Source organism: Pygocentrus nattereri, chromosome 4 (assembly GCF_015220715.1).
Source record: "Pygocentrus nattereri isolate fPygNat1 chromosome 4, fPygNat1.pri, whole genome shotgun sequence".
In the NCBI taxonomy this organism is placed as follows: domain Eukaryota; kingdom Metazoa; phylum Chordata; class Actinopteri; order Characiformes; family Serrasalmidae; genus Pygocentrus; species Pygocentrus nattereri.
The window spans coordinates 40,611,455-40,630,551 of record NC_051214.1 but is presented as its reverse complement, the minus strand read 5'-3'; the positions used below and the strand labels follow the sequence as shown (position 1 = coordinate 40,630,551).

Genomic DNA, 19,097 nt, shown 5'->3' with positions numbered 1-19,097 from the left:
CAGTGGATGAAGTACACAACTCATATGCTTGAGTTAAAGTAGAGATACTCAAGATAAAATATTAATCCAGTAAAAGTAGAACTTCCTCTCTTTAGACCTCCGCTTGAGTAAAAGTACAGACGTATTTGCCTTCAACTGTACTTAAGTATTGAGTACTATGAGAGTAATTTTGACATGTCGCGGTTTTATACACACAGAAACCAAGAGGAGCGACAGATTTCTCAAAATGTAGTGGAGGAAAAAGTAAGATATTTGACTGAAATGTAGTGGCGTGAAAGTAAAAAGTCGCCCAGAATGGAAAAACTTCAGTACAGATACACGAAAAAAACTACTTAAGTACAGTAACAAATTAAATTTACCTTGGTACCACCACTGGTATTGAGACACTCTGTGTTTTTACATTGTTTATAGTGTTGCACAGCAAGGCAGCGGTCATCGACATTTACAAACACAATCTGAAATACTTAAAAAGTATCAGTCTTTTTCTGAGTTAATGTAACTGATTAAATATAGAGGGAAATGAGTATTTTAAAGTCAGTAAGGGTTGGCTGAGCAGAGTCAGCTTTGTAAGGTGAGTATATGGAATTCAGTCGAAGGCCCCATATCGTAGAAATACTTTTAGCATTGTTAAAAAATGAGGATCTATATATGAAGAGCTGCAATGACAGCCTGAATTAAATGACTTGTTCTACACACACACGCAGTAAAATACAGTGTGGGCTGTGACCCATTTAATGAAGGTAAATAAAAGAATGTAACGTTAGCTCAAAACTGAAGCTAAGTAGCTGGGAAAGGTTGAGATAAGTTAGCCAACAAAAAGCAATGTTGGCTGAGTTTCTGTGTAAAGCTGACTGATTAAATAACGACGTGATTTCATCTGTATAATAGCTATGGTGGTCTTTAGGGGTCCCTGTCGTGTCTCTGTTTGAACGGCCCTCTCTGTGTCTCTGTCCCAGAATGCCTCGCGTCACTCCGGCTTTGAAAAGCGGCGCGGCTCCTTCAAGATGGCGGAGCTCGAGCAGCTGCTGGACGAGAGTGAGTAACAAAACTGAGCTCGGCTTCGGCTCAAAACAGCACCGAGCTCCTCGATAAGGGTTCCTGTAGCTGTCGAAACGGCGGTGTGCGCCCTGTCGTCTGTGATAAGAGTTAAATCTTTGGTTTTTGTATGTTGTAACTGCGTGTTTCACACGCAAACTTAATCTCACTGCTAGCTTTGTGTGGCTAACCAGCTAGGTGTTAGCCAGCGCTAGCCCCACTAGCATCGGCTAAAAATAAAACTGTTCAGCTGGACCTTTTGCCTTTTACCGTGTCGCTGAGTGGCTGTGCAGCTGATTTGTCTGTGAAGCTGAAGACTTTAACTGTAAACTCATGTCCACAAAGGTTTGAGTTGTTCACATTTAATGAGGCTCGGCTCAGTGTTACGAGGCTGGAGTTGTCTTATATTGTAATTGCCCCGTTCCACCTTAAATAGTGCAGCAGTTACGCTATTCTACGGTGCCAGAATGTAGCTGCAGCACGGTTTAAGGTGGAACGGGGAATTCGAACAAGACAGCTTCGGCTCGGTGTTTGTATCTCCGCTTGTCGGTGACAGCTGCTGGGTTATTTTCTGGTTAGACGGGAAAACCTCTTTATCAGGGGGATCGGTAACATGTAGCTACAGAGGTTAAGGTGACTTAAATACGCGGGGTTGCGGTTGTAGATACCGGACTGCCAAGTACAGCGTTTCATTTAGCCATTGTTTTGACAAATCCGTGCCCCGGCTTCTCGCTTGTGGTGAGTTTCGTCTGTAAACGAGTCAGCTGGTTTGGTTTGGTTTGGAGTTTTCAGAATGCTTATAATTTCGTCTTTACGATGTTGTCTGGACAAATTCATGCGGAGTGGTTTGCTATAAAATGGTTCGCTGTAGAAAAAGTTCAGACTTGGTTTTTGTACAGTGGTGGTGGGGATAGGAGCCAGGATGTCGCCGTGTTTCCAACATAAATACAGCCTTTTTATTTACTATCCAAACCACCGGTGAGCGTACGTGTGTCCGAGTTTTTAAATCTGCTGATTTAGGGGGGAAAAATCTGAAAAAGAAACTTTTCTTTGGGGACTGTTTTGCCTCACATCGCCCTGCATGTACTCCTCCTCCGTGAATGGATTAAAATAAATGGACTAAAAAGACATCTTGGGCCAAAACGTTGTCTCATCAAGGATCTCGTTCTGGAGGGTTCATTTATGTTACAACGTTCCTAGAGATGTAACTCACTGTCTGCAATTCAGTTCTAACACTGGTGTTCCTGCAGCCATTGATTAGATGTCTTGGATTTGGACTGTAATAGTGGTTGGCAATAAAAAAAAAAAAAAAAAATTTTAATTATATTTTACCCCTGTTGTTTTTAGAAAATTGCTAATATTTCTGGGAATTTACAGGGTTTAAAAAATGTTCAAACCTAAAAAAGACCTGTGATTGGAATATTTTGGAATGTTTGCCTTTTTTTCTCCCACCAAAGGAAACCTGTAAACACAGTACTGTAAACCCTAACAGGGCAGAGAGCGCAATAACAGAAAGGGAATTTGCTATTTATTTGGAACTGTTATGTATATTTATTTGGATGGCGTGTATTATGATTGTGAACTGTCAGGTCCTGGATACCATTAACACACACAATAAAAAAACTTAAAAATAAAAATCTAACTTGGTGCCTGGGATGCCTCTATTTTATGGGCATTATCATGGATGTGATGCTCATTATGTGCCAAATATGTTGCTTATAATATGGCTGAAACTGAAGAGCGGTATCACAGTTTGTCTGTCAGGGTATACTGATATAGATGATGTGGTGCAGCATTATACTGTAACAAAACCATCAGTGGTACTGAACTGTTTTGGTAGCAGAGTGCTTAACTGGTGCTCTATTAATAATTCCGTTGATGGGATTATGGACTATAGTTTGCCTAGTAGACTGAAAATGGCACGCCTGCCTCTGAATTCGTCAGAAAGGTTGTTGCTGTTGAATTAATCCATCTTACTTACAATTAAAGTTTGCAATATTGATACTGCACAGATTAATGTTTTATAATTTAACCTGCAGGATTTTATTTAAATTAATTGTCAGTGCTGATAAATCAATAATGTATATAAATGTGAGGCTAACGAGGCTTTTAGTTTAGTGTTGTGCATAAAGTGAGTGCTATGATTTTAAACTCGGCACAGAATCTGTGTAACTGTTTGTGTGACCGCATTTATACAGTGAGTTAGAAACTACTTGGTAGCTGTCAATGGTATATTGTTTATTGATATGCTTGGATATAATTTAAAATTCAGACACTAACTCTAAACATCTGTTTTTGGTCTAGAGTGCAGGTATGCATTTTCTGTAAAGTCATCATGATGTGATGAGACCAGATGTGACCAATAGATGTCTCATTGTTTTGTTTACATACAGTACTGTGCAAAAGTTTTAGGCATCTAAGCAAATGTTTTAAGTTGACATCAGCAGTGAATTTATCACAATATACATTAGAATAAAGTCATATTCATAATTCAAATAAACATAAAAGCAATAAAAAGTAACAAGAAAGTAACAAAGAGTCCATATTTTTCCTTGACCCCTTCACAGCCACCACAGAGACTTGTTAATATCATCAATTACATCATGAGCACAATTTAATGAAGCACTGATTGGTCAAACCAGGAGTTGCTTTTTAACTACATATAATACTGGGCTTCCTTGAGGAGAGGTTTGAAAATGGTTAAACAAACACACATCCATAAAATCACTTATGTGTACACTCACTGGCCACTTTCTTAGGTACAATTGCTTGTTAACACAACACAAATAGCTGATCAGCCAACTACATGGCCACAACTTAATGCATTTAGGCATGTAGCAGTGGTCAAGACAACTTGCTGAACTGCAGACCGAGCATCAGAATGGGGAAGAAAGGTGATTTAAGTGACTTTGAACGTGGCGTGGTTGCTGGTGCCAGACGGGCTGGTCTGAGTATTTCAGAAACTGCTGATCTACTGGGATGTTCACGCACAACCATCTCTAGGGTTTACAGAGAACGGTCTGAAAAAATAGGAATAGGAAATATCCAGTGAGCGGCAGATGTGTGGACAAAAATGCCTTGTTGATGTGAGAGGTCAGAGGAGAATGGGCAGACTGGTTCGAGATGATAGAAAGGCAACCAAAATCTCTGAGGAATGTTTGCAACACCTTGTTGAAAGTATGCCACAAAGAATTAAGGCAGTTCTGAAGGCAAAAGGGAGTCCAACCTTTTACTAGCAAGGTGTACCTAATAAAGTGGCAGGTGGATGTGGGTGTGGGTACAATGTGACATGCGAAAGTTATGCTACATTTTATAGTTTGTCATATCTTTCCCAATATGTTAAATTCAACAAATAAATAGAATTTATACACTAAAATTAGCATAAAAATAAAGTGCAATCTAACTTATTTTCATTTAAAAAAATCTACAAAACCTATAACTTGATGGGGATAGGGTGTCCTGACATTTGCATATGACTATGTTCTGTTTTGCTTTTCTACAGACATATAATTCTTTTCTCTCTTCATTTTCAGGCTCTTCTGCAAAAGCTCTTGTCAGTCTGAAAGGTAAATCTTCAGTTTTCTCATTGAGCTTTTCAGACCAGACCACACTCAGTATGAGATTTTAAATGTATTATGTTGAACCAGTTCAGAGTTTCTTATGCTTGTAATTTAGAGAAATACAAAAATCTGTATTTGCCACCTTGCTGATAGAGCAGCCTTTAGAGCATTTATTAGCAGTCAGCTAGACTAAACATTCCAAAAACTCACAAATTGATAAGGTGAAGCTGACATAATTTAAATGAAGATACTACTTTGCCACTGCATTTGTGTTTATAGAAGGAAGTTTGTCAAACACTTTAAATGAGAAAAACAACCTACCAAAATCTCAGAACACCAGGGGAAGGAGCAGCTACATGTCTATGGAAACGGTGAGCAGCCCATTCAGTTTTTTTTTTATTTATTTATTTATATATATATATATATATATATATATATATAAAAATGAAGGAATAAAACAAGGACATTTATTTACCCACTGCTTAAGCTGTATTTCTGTGATTTTGATTTTTTTTCTTCTTCAAAAAAAGGACGTTTGTTTACAGAACACGTATGTGTAGTGTTCTGGTGTTAAATGACATTCTGGTTTGCTACAGTATGCTGTTGACTCTAGATATGTTTTCTCCTAATTTCTCACCTGTACTGACTACTTGAATGCCAATAACTCACAGCCAGAGTTAAGAATTGGTGGCCATAGATCATTTTTGCATATTCATTTTATTTACAAGTAACAAGTATGCTTCAGTGCCAAAAACCTGTCAACTACTGTTATTTATTTTATATAGTGTCCCACATCATTTCCAAACGAATATCATTTGTTTGTTTAATTAAATAGTGATTTATTTTTGAAAGCTGCAGCCATGCAGTTTTTTAAACAAGTTACTCCCTGTTAAGAATTACATTTTTCTCAGAGCGCATGCGCCTGAAGAACAATACTCTCTTCCACTCAGATCTGAACAGTTATCATTATCTTTTTTTTTTCTTTCCAGCACAGCTTTTACTTGCCTTCACAAGTAGCTGTTGCAGCAGTAATCTTATTGCCAACATTACAGTTGGTCAATTTTGGCAAAATCTGATTTTATGGAAGTAGTTCCATGTCTAAACAGGTTATGAGTCTCATGGAAAAGTTAGTTTGTTATTAATGGTGGGTATTTGTGAAGGTATGATTATTCAACTGGTCTCGTTTGTTAAAAAAAAAAAATAGCCAAAAAAAAAAAAAACAGTGGCCCAGGGCAGTAGACAGTAGGCAGTTTTTCACTGTTGAGCCAAATGAATAAATCAGAATCAGGAAATACTGAAAAAAGCTACACAGACGAGTGGTTAACTGCTAACACCTTAATAGCTACATACATTTTACCCACTACAAAACACATTTGATTCCATATGTCAAAAAATGGTCCCTCTTGCCATGCTCTCAGATCCTTTATCCTCTGAACGAGGCGTTATTTGAGCATTAGTAACTGAAACTGTACGGCAGTGGGTTGAACCTGTAGCTGGTTAACTGTGCTAGTATTAGTGTCAACCAGCAGGGTACTACTCAAAGCACTAATACAGGGTACTAATCAAAGTCTTGATATTTGTGTCACTTTAACACCAGTAATTTGAATTCACTCTCTCATGAGTTTTTCCCCCCTCTAAGTGGGTGTTTAAGCATCAGTTGGCTGAAACCAGAGGTGCATAGTGAGCACCGATTAGTCTAATTGTACCTGTCCTAAGTTAACTAGGAAAGAGGAGGTGGTGGGCAGAGCTAGCAGCATGCTAGTAGACTAATGCTAATGAGCTACTCTCTCGGTTATCAGCGCTGGTTAACTGTTGGAAACTGATGTTAGATTGAAGCTTTGATGTTTTATTGAATGGTAAATTTGGTATCTCTGTGCATATACTGAACTTATGGATTGTTGTGCAACCAGCATAGAACCAGTCAGCAAATAGCAGCATTCCTAATTACAGTTAACTAACCATGCAGAAAAAAACACCTGTATTTAATGGTTTTGTGTCAAACCTTGTTCGTGTGGAAAAGCCATTGGAACCATTACCTTCCTACCCAGAACTGTTCGGCCCTGCAGTGGAAAGAAGGCTAATGTCTGTCCCTGATTGTAGTTGCAGAGTTTGGCTCCACAATGTGAAGCAGGGGGTGTGGTTGCAACCTCACATGCAGGATGGAGAGCTTGTTACACCCTGTCCTCCACACACAGTTTCTGTTGAATTCGCTTAAGCTTCAAGTGCTTATAATGGTGCAGTAAAAGTAATAAAGACTCAAATTATTGACTGAGTATGTTCAGAATCATAACACATGCATGGGTAATCTCGCAAAGATGATGTGTGTCTCGTGTCCTTTTTATTGATGGTTTTTGTCCTCTCTGGCTGAATCCCTAGCCGACAAGAAGCTCAAAGAGGAGTCGTTTTTCCTCTGAGGAGGAGGAGCGGCCGCTCAGCTCCAGATCCCCCAGGAGGAGCCAGAGAGTCACCACTGTGCCTCAGGTAAGAAGACCTGTTAAGGTTTTGCTTCCTCCTGCTCAACTTAAAAAGATTGATGTACAAAAATATCCAGACACCTCTTCTATTTAGTGAATTCAGCTCCTGTAAGGTACACCTAGTGCTGACAGCAGCATGCAGTTGCACATGCAAACGGTGTAATTTCCACCGAAAATCCTGCCAGCAATATTCCAACATCTATTGTAAAGCCTTTGTAAAAGAGTAGAGGTTGTTATTGCAGCGAAGAGGGGCAAACTCCCTATAAATATACTTGATTTTATAAGAAACATGGGGTGAACAGGTGTCTGCATTACTTTGGATATACAATGTAACAGCTTATGCAACAAAAACACTTAAACTGATTTTTTTTTTTTTGTCCCTCACACGTAGAAACTTGCAAATGTCACGACACCAGATAAAAGAGCTTCACAGAAGATTGGATTAAGATTACGAAACCTGCTTAAACTGCCCAAAGCTCACAAATGGTGCATCTATGAGTGGTTCTATTCTAATATCGACAAGTAAGTCATGCCACTGTTTTGAGGGTGCGAAGTATGCAATACATTAAAGCCATTAACCGAGATGGAATTTTTGGGTGTGCTTTAACCATGCTGTACTTTTTTGTAGACCGTTATTTGAAGGAGACAATGACTTCTGTTTGTGCCTGAAGGAGTCATTCCCTAATCTGAAAACAAGAAAGCTGACCAGGGTGGAATGGGGAACAATCCGACGACTAATGGGCAAACCCAGAAGGTTCAGTGATGCTTTGCAAGAATATTTATGTAGTGCATTTTCGTCATGGTGACAGTAACAAGATAACTAGCTGTTTTGTAACCATCTGCCTGTTTGACGTTGACTTGTTTACCAGGTGTTCCTCTGCATTTTTTGCTGAGGAGCGAACAGCCTTGAAGCAGAAGAGGCAGAAGATGCGTTTGTTGCAACAAAGAAAGCTCACAGACATATCACATTGCAAAGATCTGCCAGATGAGATCCCTTTACCATTAGTCATTGGCACTAAAGTCACTGGTGAGTTTGCAGTGTTTATACCTTTTAACTGGGGAAACATTTACATGGAGTGTAAACCTACCACCCAGTGTTAAAAGATCCATGATGGGCCTTTTTCATTAAACAGTGCTGTATGAATTTTTGGCATTTACCCATCAATAAATAATCTGTCCTTTGTCCACTAGTGCTGTATGCCATTTAGAAGGTAGATGCTGTTTGTAACGATTAGTTCTTTTGGTTTGGTTAGTCAGATGGTAACCTCAATATTGACTTCAAAACGGATGGATTTAAGTTCTTGTGTTGAAGTTAGTTTTTTTTAACCATACCAGTGGTTCTCAGCCTATTTTGGCCTCAATCCCCTTGTTCTAGCTTCAATAGCTTTCTTATTTTGACTTGCTGCAAAGGTCAACTTTACTAGAGAGGGTAGAGTAGCTCTATAGCTTGTCTGTAGTGAATGCATGCTTATAGTACCAGTCAAAAGTTAATTCTGGTAGAAATCTTGTTTTGAGACCTGTCATCAGTAGTAGTAGTAATAATAATAATAATAATAATAATAATAATTGGAGGCCATTCCAAAAACTGTGACTGGCCATCATTTGTGTACTATCTGATAAAGGCCAGGTATTTTTTCATAAGGCTTCTTCATATGGTTGTCGTGCTTGTTTGTTGATATTTGTAATTTCCAGCCAGATCCTTAGTTTTCAGCAGTTTTGGCAGCCCACAGAAATGTGCTTTACTTTCTTTCTGCATTTTGCAACTGTTAGCATGCAGAGGTTTGCTTTATGTCTAGTCCACAAACATCAGCCACAAACGAGAATAAGAGAACTTAATGCCAGGTCATATCAATTTGCTGCAGTAGAATCTGGCAGTATGGAACACCAGGTAAATGGCTGATTCAAGTATCTTCAAACACAGCAGATCTTACTTTTTCCAAGAAAAAAAACGAGAATAAGAGAACTTAATGCCAGGTCATATCAATTTGCTGCAGTAGAATCTGGCAGTATGGAACACCAGGTAAATGGCTGATTCAAGTATCTTCAAACACAGCAGATCTTACTTTTTCCAAGAAAAAAATAGGGAGAAGAGGGACTTCTTTAGAAATCTCTCCTGGCATCAAGAATCTCCTCCTTGCTTTTCTTATCCAAATAATAAAAATAAAACTGTTTCAATATTGCATTTATCTGGTTCCTCTTTTTAATGTAACAAAAAATCTGATTACATTAGATATCTAATAGTCACCTATTGTTGCTGCACATAAAGTTTGGTCCGTCAGCTGTGCATAGTAAGAAACTCTTTGCTCACTGTGCACACTTTTACTCAGGCACTCTGTTTTAGATAGTGGGATATCCATGAGCAAGGAGATTTTAAGGAAAAGACACTCTCAAATATATATTACCAAATTATCTTTTTTTTTTTTTCTTTACCCCAGCTACCATTCATGATTCCCCCGAGTTCCCCCATCTGACCAGTATGTTAGGAAAGCATTATAGCACTTTTTTATAGGAAAAAAAAGTGGTAAAAGATTAAATCTTTTCTTTGCTTTTGCTTTTTGTTTAATACATGTTTAATGAATGTTCTGTTCAAAGAATAAAGAAATTGTTCAGAATGAATGTTCAAGGATAATGCCAATGTAATGTCAAATTATGTATTGAATGCATATGTGAATGTCTATAATTTAAAGGGGAATTGCACCAATTTGTCAAAATATCTCCATGAAAAGGTTGATAAACAGTCATTCAGAGTGGTTTGATATGCAGTGCTCTATTCCAGAAGAAGTTTAGTTTCATTACAGAGAACAATTTCACATCATTGAATGATGCAGAAATTTTGATTAAAAAGGTGCCATTCCCCTGTAATACAGTAAACCCAGGATAATATTATATTATAATAATATAATTATATATTATATATATTATAATAACTATAGAGGTTTCATATCCATTTTGATTTGTTTTTTGGGCAGAGACTGCATTGCCTGTTGAAAGTATAGTTAAATCATTTTAACTGGTTTTAAAATGTGCCACATTGAAAGTTATGAACTTATTTATGTACCCTAGCTCGACTCCGGGGACTCCATGATGGCCTGTTTACTGGACAGATTGATGCAGTGGATACAAGTGCAGCAACGTATCGCGTTACCTTTGACAGAAGTGGACTTGGCACACATACAGTTCCAGACTATGAAGTGCTTGTAAGCCTGTCAGTTTTAGTGTAGTCTCTGACTGGCTTTACATGCCAGATTTTGATTCCTAAAATCCTAAACCCTTTTTTTTTCTCTTTCTCTCCACTTTTATCTCTAAAATCCTAAACATTTTTTCTCTTTCTCTCACCACCTTTCTCTCTATCTCCCTTTTTGTTTTTTTAACAGAGTAATGAGCCCCATGAAACAATGCCAATATCTGCCTTTGCTCAGAAACAACGTCCATCTCGCTTCCAGAACTTTCTGACTCCTCCACGTGGGTCATATCCAGGGTCAACCCAACCTATGTTAATGGTAACCTGGAAAGATGTATTCTCTCTTTAGTTTATGAACAACTAAACACACTGGAGTATAATATTTTGACACCCACACATTTTTTATTTTATTGAGGCTTCTAAATTAACATGAGAAAAGAATCATGGTTTCTTTCCACTGTATTTCTGCAGGACAATGATCCTCTGTTCAGTCAGTCGCCTTGGAGGAGTAAAATGAGTGGAAGTGATGGAGACACCCTGGGAGGGTTTCCTGTAAAATTTCTTGTCCAGGTGGTGAGTATCTGCTTAGTACTTATATTTTATGTAAACTTTCTTGAGCCCACAAATTCATTTTACGTTTGTTCCTTTCAGACACGATTGTCCAAAATCCTCATGATAAAGAAGGAACACATAAAGCATCTAAAAGAGATGAATACCGAAGCTGAAAAACTGGTATGTTTTCCTCATAAAATTGTCATTTGGAGGGTATTGATGGACTGATTGCATTTTTTGTCATTCACTGTTCGCCAAGCTCCTCCTCTGCGTGAGAAATTTCTGTGCCTTTTTTTTCCCCCTGTAGCTCAGTTTTGTGTTGTCTTGATACTCTGTATACCTGATCAATTGGATTGACTTTAGGAACATAAACAAAATAAACATAAAACATCTCTAATTGAAGACATTAGCAAATATACACTCGGGATCTGTAGCTGGTGCCTTCTTTAAGGGCATAATATGGAGTAATTTCACAGTAGTTACCCCTGTAGTTTAGTCTCAGATTTCATCAGAATGTCATGATAAAATTTAAGTAACCTGTGAAAATTCAGAAAATTGTCTGGACAATAAATGTTTATTTGCTCAGATAAACACTAGTTTAATAAATATGAACATCATTAATTCAATCAATTTAACATTAATTCATTCCATTCATAGACTTAATAAAAAAGTGTTACTTTGAAATATGTCTGATTTTGTTTTACAAACCTCTCCTCAGAGAATTATTTTATTACTTTTAATTGTAGTAATCATCCAATACCTGATCTTGACAAGCAGTACTTTATTAAGTTAAATCAAGTGTGCTGGTGAAGGAATTTAACAACCTATGCCGATGGCTTGGAGTGGTCAGAACTCTGGAATAAAGTCTCTCTTCTTCTATCGAGCTCAGAAGAAAATAAATATTTTTAACCAATTACATTAGATGCTTTTTTTTTTTTTTTAACGTTTGCACTGTACATCCTCGGACAGCTTTCCTAATTTACTAGTGTGGTCATATAAGCCCTTTTATTTAACATGTCTGAACTTTCGTTCCTCTGCAGAAGTCCTACTCCATGCAGATTGGGTTAGACTTTCAGAAGAGGTATGCTACCACAGTACTGGACCTGGAGCAGCTTAATAAAGACCTAAACAAAGTCCTGCATGAGGTTCAGCAGTTCTGTTATGAGGTAAATGAGCCTCACTGAGAAACATATGGCCTTACTCTCATGGAAATGTTACATGATCTCTATTCAAAGTTTAACTTGGCATTCTGTGATGTTTACTTGGCTTCTATAGGAAGCCACAGTTCACTCACTCATCAGTCTCTGTTTTAGGACTTGTCTGTGTAACTCCTCACCCTTTTTTTTCGATAGCTGGCCCCAGACCAAGGCATGCAGCCTGCAGATCAGCCCAGTGAGCTGCGGAGACGCTGTGAGGAGGAAGCTCAGGATGTGATGAGATTGTCCAACGCATTGCCTGATGGGGAACAGCGTGTCCAGAGCCCCAGCCTTACTCAGCTCGTTTCTCGCCTCACTGCCCTCCTGCTGCAGATCAGGGTGAGGCATTAAACACTTAAATTCACACCAGTGGCTCAGTATTTTATCTAAAATGATGATTTAGGACCTACTTGAGTATTCATTTGGATAAGTAATATACACTGCTCAAAAAAAAAAGAGAACACTTAAACAACACAATATAACTCCAAGTAAATCAAACTTCTGTGAAATCAAACTGTCCACTTAGGAAGCAACACTGATTGACAATCAATTTCACATGCTGTTGTGCAAATGGAATAGACAACAGGTGGAAATTATTGGCAATTAGCAAGACACACTCAATAAAGGAGTGGTTCTGCAGGTGGGGACCACAGACCACTTCTCAGTACCTATGCTTTCTGGCTCTCGGACTCTACAACCCACACAAGTGGCTCAGGTATTGCAGCTCATCCAGAATAGCACATCAATGCGAGCTGTGGCAAGAAGGTGCCTGAGAGCATTTGAAATTACCAGACAAGAAGAAAAAATGCTCAGTGCGAAATGTGTGATAAGCAGTTTGTATAAAATAAAGTTTGGTGAAATATTTTAAATATGTAAATACTATGATTCTCCTCAGGGTACTGCTTAGTTAAACATGACAGAAATAGACACCCTGAGATGTAAAAGTCGAAGGTGGGAAATTCATAGTTGTATAAGCTTGCATGTGTCATGAGGAGTGTTTCTTGTTATGTAACAGCAGTTTTCTAACCAGTAATATGAATGGAGTTCAAATGCAACAGTTTTCTGTATTTGCGGTGTGAACGCTCAGTGTGCCAGACTATCACTTCACAAGCTCTGCGTTATTAGCTTAAATATAACCACTTAAAACTTAAGACAACATTGAACAGTGTAGGATATATCCCAGCTACATAACAGATCTTATTTGATAATTGCACTCTTTTCAAATTGTGATTTCAATATAAAATATATTAATTGTTCAGCCCCAGTTGCTGGTGTACAGAACTAGAAATCTGCTAGTCTTTCACATATCTCGTGTAAACGTCTTGGTTTGGTCCCTTTTTTCATTTTAAAGACAGAAGACTATTGTGTACATGTAAACATAGTTGCTTGCACTCACATACAGCCAAGTAGAAAACTTGTTGTGATGCTGTGACATGTCTTTGACTCCTCGTTTTTGTGGTTTGTTTGTCGTTGCAGTGCTTGGCAGAAGGTGGTGACCTGAATTCATTCGAGTTTAAGTCGTTAACGGATTCCCTGAACGACATAAAGAGTTCGATAGATAGTTCCAATCTCAGGTAAGACATACTTGTTTCTGCTTATCTTTAGCAGACCTGCCAACTTTGACAGGGTTTGTGTCACAGCTGTGGAACCTGATGTTAATTATACGCTAGTATGAATGATTCACAGATCATTGTCCTGTGCTGTTAATGTGATGCCTCATTCAACAACGAAATTACCTTGCTACTCAACTTGTCCGAATACAGACATTGCTACAGTCTTACACAGAAGCGACTGACCCAGATACTCCAAGCCATTTCTGTGCCCACAACTACTTTTTATACACATTCTCTAACATATTAAAGAAAGTAAATGTATATGTTCACTGACTGAAATCTGGTGTAGGGCATTGTTTCAGATCCCCTCCCCCCTTACTGTCTTAATATATTCTTGAATTTACATTTATGGCATTTGGCTGATGCTCTTATCCAGAGTGACTTACAATTTGATCATTTTACACAAGTAGGCAAAAGTAGTGTTAGGAATCTTGCCCAAGGAATCTTATTGGTATAGTGTAGGGTGCTTACCCAGGTGGGGGATTGAACCCTAGTCTACAGCGTAGAAGGCAGAAGTGTTAACCACTACACTACACCAACCACCGAATGAATGAATGGTGGAATAGCCTATTCAGTTGCAATAAAACTTGGCATGCGATAGTCATATACTAAAAGTTTGAATATCTTACTAACATTCATTGTGTTTTGTTTGAAATTGCAGTAAAGGCTTTTCATTTTATGTGGAATTATGGCCATCTCTTCACCTGTCACATTAAATAAACATGTAGAAGATGGCTATTTGGTTTGCTGTTCAGTATGACTGCATTTGTGCCAGTTAAAAAAATATATTTATAATGAAGTCAACTTCTCTCAAGATATTGTCATGCCAGTCTCATGAGTTGGCCAACTTTGAAATAAAGGCTAACTGAGGCACATTATTCATAGGTCAGATGTGGTTGATATGGTGACCATTTGATGTAAAGTTGTTGGACATACTCTCTTGCCCAGGCCTTATGGCTCATTTTGTTGTTCTGTCCCTGCCTCATCCAGCTGTTTCCAGGACAATGTGGAGATCCATGTAGCACACATCCAGAGTGGCCTGAGCCAGCTGGGTAACCTCCATGCTTTCTCTGCCAACAACACCAACAGAACGTGACTGAAACAGAGACCATATAAAACCCCTCAAAACATGGACTCCGAGCCATCTCTGTGCCCACAGCTACTTTTTGTGCACATTTTCTTTGACATATTTAGGAAAATAAGCTCATATGTTCACTGAATGAAACCTTGAGCAGGTGATGTGTCAAATAGTAGTTGTCTTTCCCCTCTCTGTCTTAAACAAGCAGATATATTTGAGCAGTGGAGCAGCCTATTAAATAGCAGAAGTGAGAAGTAGTCATTTTACTGATCAGCCAGTATGTTCATTCACTGTTAATCTTGCCGTATTGTAGGCGTTTTATTTTTATGGCTTGTTCCTGTAGGGATTTTAGCATAATATATTCCTCCCAGTTGCAGTTCCATGGTTTTGAAGCTGAAATGCTTATATAAAAAATTTTTAAGCTCCCTTGGAAAAAGGGAACTTGATTTGCAACCTCTACACTTTTGATTGCTCCCCACAGAGATGACCGCACTGTCCATTTTTGAAATGTACATTGTAGATACTTGTACAGTTTACTCACATTGTTGATGCATTGGCTGTGTATGTGTCAATGTGGATGTTTTATAACTACTTTAAATATTTTTGTAAAGAACCAGATTTGATTTATGAAAGACCCAGCATACCGTTATAGACAGCTATATGGGTGGCACCCATCAGATTGTCTCCACATGGCTAAACCCTCCCCATCTGCAGAGTAATTACCAATACATCACTGGTGTATGTTCATTTAGGTGTTGATTTTTGCTTTAAGGTAATTTTCACCAGTTGTTTTAAGGGTAACTGGTAACTGTAAACTGCAAATGTGTATATACATTTTGTTAATTTCTATTAAATGTCAGATGCAGAAAATAGTTTTCCTGCATTTTTGTAGTGAGGCGAAGACTTTTCATGTACATTTGAATTCTTTTATTATATATATTTTTTTCCAACAGTGATACAGTGCAACTATTTAAATATAAAATAAATAATTGATTCCAAATCTGATTTTTTTTGGTGTGTGTTTATCATTGTCTATGACTCATTGTGGTGGTGGGACAGTGTGTGACAACAGTCCTAGTATTAACTGTAAGCTACTACATAAAACCAGCAAAGCTAGCCATGGCCTCCTTCTCCCAGTCAGAGTCAGAATCTGAGAACTCTCCTGCATCACTGCGAATTGGTGAAAAATGACCAAAGCTTTCCTGCTGCATTCTGATTGGCATGTGCTGGACTGGACAGGTGAGCTGTTTGGGTGATGACCTGCGGAAGTTCATCTGTGTTGGAATGGGAGGAATGACCACTTTCATGTCGGGGCCGATGGTCCTGTTCGGAGGGAAATTGTCATAGTCCACCAACACGTGTTTAGGTGCAGATTCCAGTTTGTTTTGAGCCGGTACGTGTCCGACTGCCCTGTGAAACTGATAGAGGCTGCTGCAGGGTGCCATGTCTTGCTTGGTATGGTCTGTTTTGATTGTATCTTCAGTTGTACCAAATAGCCCTGATATGGCGGTTGAGTCATAACTGTGATCTGCAGCCCTGCAGTGCCTCTGCTCTGCGCTGATCATTGGTTGGGTGAAGGAGTCCCTCAGGGCAAAGCTGGCCATCTGCTGAAGATCAGGCTGGGTTTGTAACACCGGGAAAGAGGATGTAGGCACTTTGGTCGCATTCTGGCTGTTTCCTCTGGGCTTCATGGGAATGGGCATTCCTACCTGCCGTCTGGACTTGGCACGTCTGTTCTGAAACCACACCTTTTTGGAAAGGAGGAAAAAAAAAAGTTATGAATTGATTAATACCTAATCCTCTCCTTATCAATACTATTGTAGACTTAAGGAATCATTTGGCTAAATTGTCTGTTATAATTATGTGGGGATACTAGTAATGTTTTTTTTTTTAAACACAAAATAAACCAGTAATACAAAAATTCTCACCTGAATTCTAGATTCTGGTAAACCAGTCAAAGCTTCCAGTCTCTCCCTTAAGTAAATATCAGGATATTTGGTGTCAGAATATACTTTCTCCAGAACTTCGATCTGCTGCTGAGTGAAGTTGGTTCTCTTTCTGCGGTGTGTCAGCAGGGCCATGCTGTCCACTCTGGGTTCTATCTGCCTGCTGGGCTTTACCTGCCTCACACTGTCCTGCAGGCTGTAGTCTGGGGAGAAAAGTCACAGTGAGTTTCTATAATAATAGAATATATAAGAAAAAATATTTTCCACAGAGAAATATACATGAATTGAAAACTAAGATCTTTAGTTTTTGATATATGTATATATATAGAGAGAGAGCTACAAAAATGAATTCCCATAGGCTTCCAAAGTGCATGGAGCTGCAACCAGCTTCAGGTTCAAAGTTCCATCACATCCTCAGGTTACTGAATTATGGGTATTTCTAGCACAACATCTAAAGATTTTGCCTTGTTATTGCATTGCTAAATTTTATTTGATTGAAATAAAAGTATTTTTTAAGTCTCTGAAACTTGAGCTTTGTGAATGTATAAACTCTGCCATGTCCCTGTAATCTCGCTGTTAACATCCACATGAGAGCAGCTGGCGTCACCCACCTGTGAGCTGAGCGCTGGTGCTCCTCTCGAGGGCTCCGGATGGAAACGGCTGGAACTGAGCGAAGTCTCCGGGCAGGAGTTTACCGTGTACGGTCGGCATGGCCATCTGTCTATATTCCAGCTCAGCTGCGACTGAACGAGTGAGCTGTCCGTGCAGACGGCCGCATTTATACCAGTCCTCCCAGCCATTTGCAGGCAGGTGATCAAAGTGTTTCGAGAAGTGTGATAAACTGCGGCTAGCACCGCACCGGCAGCAGGCCATGGCCTCAGAGCTCATTGTTCTGCGCGGCTGATAGGCTGTAGGTGTGAATGTGGCATCCACCAGGAGCCTACAGGTTCATATGTGACTGTAATGGAATCCCCTCCTCGAATACACATCAGCTGAAAAAACATTTACGTCTTTGGTTGAGATAAAATCTGTGGGCTACTCACATCCTGAGTCCATTGACAGCATGGCACCTACGGGCGTTGCCTGCTCAGGCAGCTCCTACTGCAGTTTGTGGAGGAAAAGCATTTTAGATGATTTCATAATAATTTTATCCACAATTTTAACACTTTGTCACGTTTGTGTCCAGATGTAGATTCATGCTATGGAAATTCAGTATGTGTAATTGTGTATTTCTTTCTTATCTCTACTTTTACTCATACATAGATGCAAAGGAGTAATCCGAATCTATCTATCTATCTATCTATCTATCTATCTATCTATCTATCTGTCTGTCTGTCTGTCTGTCTGTCTGTCTGTCTGTCATCTATGTCTGTCTGTCTTTCTATCTGTCTGTCTGTCTGTCCGTCCGTCTGTCCGTCTATATATGGTTTCTTCTTTGCATGACAAAATTTTAACTTGTGTTGGTGGATACTGTGACAAACTGTGTTCACAAACAGTGGTTTTCAGAAGTGTTCCTGAGCTCATGCAGTGATTTGTACTACAGAATCTTGTCTGTTTTTAATGCAGTGCCACCTGAGGGCCTGAAGATCAAAGCCATCCAATACTGGTTTTTGGCCATGCTTGTCCCTTGCATACAGAGATTACTTTATATTCTCTGAATCTTTTAATGTTATGTACTGTAGATATCAAAATACATTTTTTTGTTGAGTAATGTTCTTGAATTATTGCACAGTTTGCCCGCACAGTCTATATCAGCATTAGTCCCTCCTCATATTTACTTCTGAAAGACTCAGCCTTTCAAGGATACTCTTTATATCCAATCATTGTATTATAAGCTGCACTTATTTTATTGTACTGCACTCTGTATTGTAGTTTACTGTATTGTATCTTATTGTTATTGTATTGCATTGAATGGCACAGAGTTCTGCGTTCAACTCTGTTTCTTATTCTCTTTGTGTCTGCAGTGACATTTGTTTCTAGCAGTATCTGAGCTCAGGACTGTCTTTTTCTCTAAGCTATTGGTAACTAGTAAAGATACTTTCTCTAGAGTGACAAAGCACTTCTTGTAAGTCGCTCTGGATAAGAGTGTCTGCTAAATGCTGTAAATGTAAATGTTACTGACCTGTCACCAATAAACGTAAATAGTTGTGAGATGTTTCACAAAGTGTTTTTTTTTTACACAAGTCTTTTGTTGCCCTGTCCATACCTTTTAAAATGTTGCTGGCGTCACATTTGGGAAATGGGGCTCAAAGTATATATGCATGTATGTGTCTGTCTGTCTGTCTACCTGTTTATATCTTTCACATCTTTTTTTTTTAAATTTCTTGAATATTTAGGTGTTTTTTCAAGACTTCAGCATCTTCCTGTCTCACTTCTCCTGTATCCTCTTGACAGCTCAATAGATTTTCTAAACAGGAATTAAAGACTCCTCAATACACAAAAGCAGTCAATTGCTATAGTCT

General features: G+C 38.7%; 2 protein-coding genes across 2 annotated transcripts; one reads left to right on the top strand and one right to left on the bottom strand.

Moving 5' to 3' along the window:
• Positions 1-966: 966 nt before the first annotated feature.
• On the top strand, positions 967-15,827 carry lin9 (lin-9 DREAM MuvB core complex component). Its single transcript, XM_017692539.2, has 15 exons — positions 967-1,035; positions 4,569-4,601; positions 4,875-4,966; positions 6,972-7,076; positions 7,461-7,591; positions 7,698-7,823; positions 7,939-8,096; positions 10,133-10,266; positions 10,444-10,569; positions 10,722-10,823; positions 10,902-10,982; positions 11,843-11,968; positions 12,155-12,337; positions 13,475-13,572; positions 14,602-15,827. Exons 1-15 carry the CDS (start codon positions 1,005-1,007, stop codon positions 14,705-14,707), a joined length of 1,632 nt encoding a protein of 543 aa, XP_017548028.1. The 5' UTR covers positions 967-1,004; the 3' UTR covers positions 14,708-15,827.
• mixl1 (Mix paired-like homeobox) lies at positions 15,718-17,712 on the bottom strand. Its single transcript, XM_017692540.2, has 4 exons — positions 17,679-17,712; positions 17,247-17,543; positions 16,618-16,838; positions 15,718-16,437 (listed from the first exon to the last, which is right to left on the bottom strand). Exons 1-4 carry the CDS (start codon positions 17,698-17,700, stop codon positions 15,784-15,786), a joined length of 1,194 nt encoding a protein of 397 aa, XP_017548029.1. The 5' UTR covers positions 17,701-17,712; the 3' UTR covers positions 15,718-15,783.
• Positions 17,713-19,097: the final 1,385 nt, after the last annotated feature.